General features: G+C 53.6%; 1 protein-coding gene across 1 annotated transcript in view; it reads right to left on the bottom strand.

Moving 5' to 3' along the window:
* TAF4 (TATA-box binding protein associated factor 4) overlaps positions 1-9,965 on the bottom strand; it is a 66,843-nt gene that overhangs the window by 5,131 nt on the left and 51,747 nt on the right. The window contains exons 10-14 of the mRNA XM_034641281.1: positions 9,462-9,631; positions 9,033-9,163; positions 7,938-8,063; positions 7,418-7,474; positions 6,882-7,001 (exon numbers count right to left, since the gene is read on the bottom strand). Coding sequence (XP_034497172.1) covers positions 6,882-7,001; positions 7,418-7,474; positions 7,938-8,063; positions 9,033-9,163; positions 9,462-9,631 — 604 coding nt within the window. The remainder of the gene's footprint in view (positions 1-6,881; positions 7,002-7,417; positions 7,475-7,937; positions 8,064-9,032; positions 9,164-9,461; positions 9,632-9,965) is intronic.

Here is a 9,965-nt window from a genome sequence, read left to right as displayed (position 1 = left end):
AGAACTCACAAAACTCAGCAAGACTGAACCACCTGAATAAGAACGGGCCAAAGACTGAAAGGGCCCCTCGCCGCAGAGGACACATGGACGCACCCCCGAACGCACGCTCCTCAACGCCGTGTCTTCAGGGAAACGCCAACGACAATGACAGTGAGACGCCCGCACAACCCTCAGAAGGGCGCAAACCCACAACACCGACAACACCAAACACGGGCCAGGACGTGGAGCAGCAGGCGCTCTCACGCGTGGCTGGCGGGAACGCGACACAGCGCGGCCTCCGTGAAAGGCNAGCAGCTTTATTCATAACTGATCGAGTCTGGAAGCCACCCAGGCATCCTTCAGCAGGCGAGGGAAAGTACACCGTGGTCCGTCCAGACGGTGGGAGAGGATTCAGGGCTGACGAGAAACGCGCTCTCGAGCCACGAGAAGACAGGGAGGAAGCTAGACGCGCACCACTCAGCGAAGGAGACCCATCTGAGAAGGCCTCACGCCGTGGGATTCCAGCTCTGGGACCTTCTGGAAAAGGCACGAGGACGGAGACGTAAAGAGACCAGTGGTCCTTGGGGCGGCGGGAGGTGGGCTGAGGGCACAGGGATTTTCAGGGCAGGGAGACCACTCTGCGTGACGCATAAAAGCTGGATGCACGTCATGACGCATCTGTCCACACCCACAGAGCGCACGGCGCCCGGAGTGACCCGAGGGGCAACCACGGACTTGGGTGATGACGGCTTGTCCGTGTGGACTCATCCTTGTACCACATACACCATTCCGGTGAGGGATGTGGACGACGGGGAGGCCGTGTGTGTGTGAGGGGGTAGCGGGCACATGGAAATCTCTGTACTTTCACTCAGTTTTGCTGTGAACCTAAAACTGCTCTAAAACAAAGTTTATTATAATTTTTAAAAACTAAATTCTGAAAAACAGAATCAGATAAGGTCTTGTTAACAGTCTATCACACCGATGACTCCTACTGAGAGAGCTAAGTGAGGGGTACACAGAAACGCTCTAATATTTCCCTAACTTTACCATGGGTTTAAAATTAGTTCAAAATAAAGGTTTTTTTTATTTGTTTTTTTTTTTTTGTTTTTTGTTTTAAAGATTTTATTTATTTATTCTACAGAGAGACAGCCAGCGAGAGAGGGAACACAAGCAGGGGGAGTGGGAAAGGAAGAAGCAGGCTCATAGCGGAGGAGCCTGATGTGGGGCTCGATCCCACAACGCCGGGATCACGCCCTGAGCTGAAGGCAGATGCCTAACCGCTGTGCCACCCAGGCGCCCCTAAAGTTTTTTTTTAAAAAAGACATATCCCAAGGAAATATTCCTAAACTAAAAAAAAAGAAAAGGAACTGAGCACTACCTCTGGTGAAGAAAGGCACGAGCATCCCCCTAAAGTCCAAAAACAGGCAAAAGCAACAACGTACGAAAGAACTCCCCCAGAACGGTCTCTGGAGACCTGCTTCTTTCCACTGTGTCGCGCAGGGTCCCCGTGCTCTCACTGCCAGCTGCTGCCTCGCGCCCGGCTCTCCCCGAAGGTTTGGAAGCATACGCTTTTCCTACTCCTTAGCACGTACTCTGCACACATCTTAACACCCGAGTCAAAGTTCATCAATACACTTTTCCCATCTGCCTCCCGCCCCACCCAGCACTGGGACCCCAGCAGCCAAAGCGGCTGAGAAGCTGGTCGTGTTGAGCAGAAGACCAGACACGCAGGGGATAATGGGAACTCGAGTTCTCACGGAGAAGGACTCATAAGCGAGGAGGGAGGCTGGGAAGCGGCCCTGCGTGCAGACTACAATCGGAGTATTGGCAGGACCGCAGAGGGCTGCTGCAGACACGGGAAGGGTGACGCACGCATGCACACCAGTACTTGCATGAACGCCCCTGGGTCTGGAAACAGGGAGCCCCACAGCATCTAGCACACGCGGAGCTCAGACCCCGGCCTCCACACGCCACCACCACCCCCCGAAGGGAACCAGGGCTCCTGGCAAAATGCTGGGGGGCGGGGAGCACCAGAGGCTCCGGGACGCCTCTCCTGCCAGTAAAACCGAGACGCTTCAAGAATGAGGGAGACATTTCAAAAGGATATCGAAACCAGCTTGAAGGAGCTTCCACTGCCCAAATCTAGAAATAATGAGAGTATTGATTACAACCCACTGAATACAATAGGTGTCCACAGTCCCTGCCACCGTGGTGAGCAAACAAACAAATGGATGGGTGGATGGAGGAGGGAGAGCTCTTCTTACGCAGAAGACAACTAGCAAATGTAGAAAGCGCGATGGACACAGACGCGCAGGACGGGCACCTGTGCTGGTGACCACGGAGGCAGTCGGCTGTCAGCAATGGATGCTGAGGCTGGTGGAGGTCTGAGCAGGCGCGGCAGCTGCATAATCCCGGAACATCTCCTTACTCAATGCCAACAAACACGGACGGAACCACGGGGATGACACGGGAAAGGTGGCGGCGCCGACCGAACCCGTAAGCTCAGGGCAGGTCGGCAGGAAGGTCCCCACACGCGGGCCTCCTGATGTGACGGGCTCAGCAACAGAGCGCCCATTGAGACGGAGGCGTCTCTGCCAGTCACCGGACCCAGACTGAGGGTTCACCCTACACACGCAAGTCCCGTCCTCTTCAACACTGTCCAGAACGGGGAGATTCAGAACAGAATCATGGGCAAGCCAACTGGATGCCCCATGTGTCCCTGCACAGAGAGCCGGAGATGCTGCCGGGCCGCTGGCGAGCTGGGAGCAGGTGGGCCAGGCGGACTTCTGCTGGGAGGCTGTGCGGCATCGTGCCAGAAAGGCCTTGCAGCGCTGGCCTTTGGGGGTGCAGGACATCCATCACAGGAAGACCACACATGTACATACGTGTAGTACACACACACACACACACACACACACACACACACACGTGAGACGCCGTGATGACGTGCATGTGATACAAGGTCCAGAACCAAGAACCTAAGCTAACGGAGTTCCATGTGCAACTCCCACAACTCTTCTGTGGGTTCAAACTATTTTCAATTTAAAGAAAGCTGTATTTTTTAAAGTAAATCACTATATTCTGGGAAGACAGCAACAGGTGCAACAGTTTCTTGATCTTCCCAAAGGCCTATGTAAGACAGCAAAACCCAAAACCAGCAGACGGTACTTAGAGCACAGTCTGCGGAGACGAGCCGCAGGCAGCCACATGCCCGAGGGCACCACAGAACCGTGCAGGACAAATCAGAGAGACATCCACGAGCACGAGCAGGCCTCGAAACCCCAGGAGAGAGCAGGTCTTCAGAAAGGGGAGAAAGCGGCTGAGCCTAGGGATGGGTCTACCCCGTCGTGCAACCGCGGCCGCACGCCTGCCCAGGGCCCCCATCAGCACGGGGCCTCACAGACGAGACCGTGAGGCAGGAAATCGAAGCCGAGCGGGACAGGGGCAGTGCAGACCAAGGGCAGTCTGGAAGCACCTAGGGGAGGGGAGCAGCGCTGTGCGGCCTGGGAGACTAGCAGCTGCTCTTCCATCACCACACGAAGACGACGTCAGAGGGGCTCCAAGAGGTTCGCAGACTACCTCAGACCCCACCTCCTCTTAAAAGTTCAAGAAAACTAAATTCACATGAAAGGAGAACGGGAAAGCACTAAGGCCAAATCCCACACGAGTCAGTACAAGGAAAAAGAAGATAAGGAGGATGAATGATGTTGCTACAGACAATGGAAAACGCCACGAATGCAAAATAAAAAAACAGACCAAAACTGTAATGTTTTACCTTAAAACAACTTAAAAGACATTAAGAAAACGGTAGCAGTCATGAGAGAACAACATTAGCTGGAATCCGCAGAAGTCAGGCATGAGGTGCCGGAGTCAGGAAAAATTAGAAAGGAAACCTGAGGAACGAAGGCCAAACCACAACAGCAGAGCCGCGAGCCCGACAGAGGCCACCTGAGGAAGGAGCGGGCAGACAAGGGGCTGCGAGAGAAACACGAATGCTGATGGCAAAGTCGACACAACGTTCCCCAACTGGGACCCCTGAAGAGGAAGCCAGGTAAACCCTTCAGGAGAGAAGGTGTTCCCGAATAAAAACACATCTGAAACTGCTGTTGGAAGGACTTGACCCAACAATGCCAACCCAGGATAACAATTCCAAGTAAAATTAAAGGCTCTTAAAAAAAAACAAAAAAAGAATCCTTCAGGCAAAAAGAACATACAATATACAAGAGAAATAAAATTAGACCATCATTGTGCTTGAACAGCAACACTTTACGCCGGGCATAAATAATCCACGGTAACATGGTAAAGGTTCTCAAGGAAAGAAATTGGGAGCCAAGGATTTCAAGGCTATCAAAATGGACCTTTAAGTACACAGGACACAAACTGTCATCTGCGTGTAAGAACTTGGGGATGTCGGGGACGACTGAGTGGCTCATGCGTTAAGCCTCTGCCTTTGGCTCAGGGCGTGATTCCAGGGTCCTGGGATCGAGTCCCGCATCGGGCTCCCTGCTCTGCTGGGAGCCTGCTTCTTCCTCTCCCACTCCCCCTGCTTGTGTTCCCTCTCTCGCTGGCTGTCTCTGTCAAATAAATAAAAATCTTTAAAAAATTTAAAAAAAAAAGAACTTAGGGATGTCGTCCCCACAAACCATCCCAAAGACCGTGGCAGAGAATGAGACTCAGAAAACCAAAGGACTGCACAGACACCACCAGTACTAAATACACAGTCACTCAAGGACCAAACACCGAGGGAGGGTGAAAGGGACAGAGGCGCAGCCATGACAGCTAGCGCACGCACGACTTCAGCGGTGAGTAAAGAACACGTGCAGGCCGCGACGGGCCTCATCACAGCCAAGCCCGCCCAAGCGGGACGACCTTGCTCCCACCCTGGCACCCAGCCCACCCAGTCCACCCAGCTGAGACGCCAAAGGGCCTTTCCCTGGGAGGAAAGCTTACTCCCAAGAGTAAGAGCCTAAGACCAAACCTGGACAGGGAAGGCAGAGTGTGCAGGGGAGTCCCGCTAGGTCCCGGGGCACGGACACCAGAGTGAAGCATTAAGCACACGAGTCTGGAGGACCCGCCTGCTGGAACAAGAACCAGCACTCTCCAGCAGAGGACAGCACCGACCTCCCAGCCTGTCATCCACAGCGTCCAGCATCAAGCAATAACCACTAGACGTGCAAAGAAACAGGAAAGTGAGACCCATGCTGGGGAGAAAAGCCAGGACCAGAGGCTGACACTGAGGCGGCCCAGACGCCAGCCTTGCAAACACATGAAATCAGCTTTTATACACAGGCCAAAGGCACAATGCCCCGGGAGATGCGCTCTCTCTCAATACATGAGCAGACAGGGAATCTTGGCAAAGAGTCAGAAACCCTAAGAAAGACCGACTAGAAACCCCAGAGGCACAAACACACCAGCGAGTGAGAGCTTCACTGCATGGCCTCACAGCTGCCTCTGCCGATGACACAGCATCGTGTGCTCAAGGAACCTGAAGACTTAGACCAGGAGAAACCGTCCTGTGTGAGGACAGAGAGAAGAACGATGAAAGAAACTAAACAGTGTCAGAGACCCAAGGGCAACATCATCAGGTCTAACATATGTGTAATCGGAAACCCCACCAGAAAAAAACAGGAGCAGAAAAAAATTTGAAGAAATAAAGGCCACGATGTCCCAAATTTGAGGAAAAACACTGACCTACACACCAAGCAGGCTAAATGTCAAGAGAACTCAGTGTAAAGACAACCCAGAGAAACTTCTAGAAATTAAGATGATAGTCTCAAAACAGGTAGAGAAGGGAGAAACAGCAGGGGCAGGGCACAACCGTAAACCTTGGTGGGGCCGGGAAGACAACAGAGCCACCCCTTTCGCAGGAGAACAGTGGTCACACGGATATTACAGCTGTCTCTCAGGTTTAAGAATAAGAGTTCTGCAATTTTGGGAAACATGCTGGGAAACCTCCCACCTTTTTTGTGATCTGGAACATGACAGCACAGCATTTGAGGGGCAGTGTCCTTGGAGGCGTGAAAGATGTCAGCAGTAAGAGAGAGGGGCCCAGGGCACAGGGGAGAAAGTGCAGACCATCAAGGGTGCCTAATCCTTGGGCACACATATCCTTAGCGTGTCCTTCCCAAAAATTAAATGACATCTATCTAGACATGCTCCACTTATTCAACAATGTAGAAGAAAATAAATCTTAAATGAGAAAAACACTGTCAACCCAGAGTTTTATATTCAGGAAAAATATTCAAAACTGAGGGAGAAACAGTGGCCCTTTCGAGTAAACAGAAGCTGAGAGAACCCATCATCCGCGTACCGCACCACAGGAAACGCTGGGTGCTGCCCTTCAGGCCAAGGGAAATGCTGCTGTCGCAAGCCCGGGCCACCGCCTCCAGAAGCGGAGAGCTCGTGTCAGTGGGAAAGGCCACGCGTGCTTTCTTCCAAAAATTTACTTAAAAATCTAGTGACGATCTAAGCAAAAGTAGCAATACCCTGAGGTTGGGTTTATAACTCTATAAAGAAATCACAACAAACAAAAGAAGAAACTAACAAAATTGGACAAACAGAAATGAGCAAGGGCCCCCTTCCTTCCTGCAGGCCTGCGTCCCGCGCACGGCTCCAGAAGCGCGGGCAACCCCAGAGGCCGCTCTGCCCGCTCCCGCGCCCCCTCCACAGGCGGTCCGACCCGGCCAGCAAACCTCCTCGCGGACAGAACGTCCAGCTCCCAGCATGTCCTCCACAAGCCAACGCGGATTTATAGCATCAAACGTAACACAAATACCCCGAGGGAGAGCCACGCGGAGATGCGCCAAGGCCAGTCGGGTGTGTCGGCCCCCCCACCCCGGGAGCTGAGCCGAGAGGGGCTCCCAAGGCCCCTGCCCGCCCTCGAGCGCCGCTGCGCTACGTACCTCCGTCCCCGACCCCGGTCCCGGAGAGTCCACTTTCCGCTTCTTCCGGGGCCCGATGGCGGCGAGCGCTGTGAGGTTGGCGTCGCGCTGCCTCATCTGCGCCAGCTCCTGTTGCTGCATCTTTGTTTTGGAAAAGAAACGAGGACCGTCATCGCATGCACGTGATTTCTGCTTACTACGAAATAACAGAGACATCAAAGGATCTTTGGAAACGGTCTAAATTAAAATTTCTTTACTGTCTTGACTGCACAGTAAGCTTATCTTACAGTCAGAAAAATCAAAAAGCACAATCAGAGGCTCGTCTTCAGAAGCTCAGAACATACGAGATCCTGTGCACGCGTGAAGACTGAAGGCAGCCAACAGGAATTTACTGTTACATCTAAAAGCAGGACACGGCGTCTGCCCCTGCAAACATCTTATGCAGCTTCGCCACAGAAATGCCACCGCTTTCTTCCCCTTTCTTTGGTTGGACGATGAGGTCACGTAAGAATCTATTTTCAAGCGTATAGTAAAGATTTTTGACTGAAAGAGCTTACCTCTTTTGCCTTCTGTTTCAACCTTAATTGTTCTGGATCTTCTTGTCTGGATCGAGACTATTTTTTAAAGGAAAAGAAAAATAAGTTAGGACCTAAATGTCTATCTAACGAAAGTGCTATCTTATTCACGATATAATGTCCAGGTCACATGACAGAATGTATACTACATTTTTAAATGCTTATTTACAGCCAGAAGATGAAAAGTTAGCCTGCACATCATGGGGAAAAAAACAACCATTATTCTTAAGAAAATCACTGCCGCTGGAGAAGAGCTCAGAGGCAGTCATCACCATGCCCGCCGGGCATAGGAACCTGACAGATGGTGTGCTGGGATGGCCAGCGGGGCTCTGGACTCAGGTCCACATCCCACCCGCACCCCCCTCCTAAATCAAACCCATCACATCTCCCGCAGAGCCAGCCCCGCAACACTGCACTGGTCTCCCAGAGCCCTGAGTGTGTGTGTGGGTGTCCAGGACCCAGGGCAGGGAGCAGCCCTGCTCAGTGAGGTGCAGGTACTTGCCTTGGCCGCTCGCATAAGGATTTCTCTCTCCTGCTCATCTTTCCTCTGCTTTTCAATTTGGTCGAGCTGCTCAAAAAATTTGAGCTGAGCCCGGACGTCACTTGCCTGCTCGTATCTGTCATCATCCTACAAAAAGTTAAAAATGCTATCATATCGGGGCACCTGGGGGGCACAGTCATTGAGCGTCTGCCTTAGGCTCAGGGCGTGATCCCGGCGTTCTGGGATCGAGCCCCACATCAGGCTCCTCCGCTGGGAGCCTGCTTCTCTCTCCCACTCCCCCTGCTTGTGTTCCCTCTCTCGCTGGCTGTCTCTCTCTCTGCCGAATAAATAAATAAAATCTTTAAAAAAAAAATGCTATCATGCTATCATAAATTTGAGGACTGGGCTGGACAGGCTGCACACACCCCGCCTCCCAAAGGAAGTCCTACGGAACCTCCACGCACCCACCCCCTCGTCCCCAGACGGCCTGTGTGTTAACACACAGAAAAGCGAGTCTCAGGAGAGCTGGTTGGGGCTCGGGGTGGGGGGGGTTTCCACCTTACACACTTTGGTATCATTTGATTCTTTATTTGAACTGCCGCTCCGATGGCACCAGCCTTACTCAGGGGGGCCCCTCCGAGTGGTGCTCATGTGAGGGAGGGAAGAGGAAGGCAGATCCTGCCCTGAAGGCTGCCCCTCGGAGGCAGGGTTTCAGCCCAGGTGACCTTCCACAAACAGGGCAGTTGTCCAAGTCCCAGGAGCAGGTGTGAGCCAGAGCCCCTTGGGGTCTGCAGGGTTAGCACGCGGCTACAGGAGCACAGGGTGGCAACGGCAGAGGCTCCACAACCTCCAAAGCCGGGCAAGCCACCTCTGCCCCATACCCAACCCAGGCTGAACCCCTGTGTGCACCCTCACGCGGGCCGGGCTTCCCTCCCCATGTGGGGCACACAGCGCCTGAGACCACCCTGGGCTAAGAGAGGTGGCATCTCCCCCAAAATGTAGCTCCGTGAAACATTCCTGAGCCGCCCCCGACGCCTGGTGCGGGAAGAGGCTGCCCGGCAGCGCCAACCGCAAGCCCACAGCAAGCACGGCCGCTTCGGGAGAACAGCGTGTTACCTTGTAGGAGAAGTTCTTCTGCTGAGCTGTTTCTGAGATTTTTTCTACAAGGTTCTGTAGCCTCTGCTGCGTGGCGTGGGATACATAACTCACTACGTCTGGATGCAGCTCCGTGATGCCGTGTTTTTTACCTGGGGGTAGGCAACACGTTACAAACGTCGCTGTTCTCTCGTCCACGACTCACCGCTCGGAGCAACGTGAGGGCAGCCCAGGCAGGACCCTGGTGTGGGAGGGGTGGTCTACACCATCACAGCTGCCTGGCATCAACCACGGAGGACACCGGCGAAAGGCGGGACAAGTCACCAGGCGTGATCGCTGGGGCCCACACGCCCCGCCAGGGAGCCGCTGGCAGAGGGCAGCTGCACACAGAGGACTAGGGCCGCGCGGGCATGCCAGGGTCCTGGGGACGGCTGCAGCGCGCCCACATACCTATTTCTAAGATTCTTCTTTGTAAAGGTGCTGGTAAGAGGAAGGTTTCATCCTTACAGGACCGTGTCAGGGTGCCCACTAATTCAGAGTTCGTGGCTAATATTCGTGCACTTTCTTCCGACAGGTTTACTCCCGCCATCGAGGCCACGTCATTGATGTCATCGTCATCCCTTCAGAAAAGACAACGCTGCCTAAGTGAGGGGTGTGTCAGGAGGTGCATTCGGGGGGCCTGACCCAGTGGGACCCCGTGGAGAGAGCACGCTGACGCCCCTACAGGCGTGCGTCCTGCCAGCTCCCGCCTGCACTGCACTGTCACCTGAACGAGGAAGCCTAGCAGTCCTCTTTGAAAGTGAAGCTGTTCTTTTAAAGGAAGACCTGCTTGGGGTTAAAGCCCCACAGGAGTCCTGGCGTGAGGATGTGTGCAGAGGGCTCACCCAGTCAGGGCTAAGTTAAGGGAGCAAAGCCCAGCAACACTGTCCTCACAGCTTCAAGAAGTTTGTCCAA

The sequence above is a fragment of the Ailuropoda melanoleuca genome, chromosome 13, assembly GCF_002007445.2.
Source record: "Ailuropoda melanoleuca isolate Jingjing chromosome 13, ASM200744v2, whole genome shotgun sequence".
NCBI classification, from domain to species: domain Eukaryota; kingdom Metazoa; phylum Chordata; class Mammalia; order Carnivora; family Ursidae; genus Ailuropoda; species Ailuropoda melanoleuca.
Note: the sequence above shows the minus strand (reverse complement) of the source record. Positions and strands in the feature narration are given on the sequence as shown.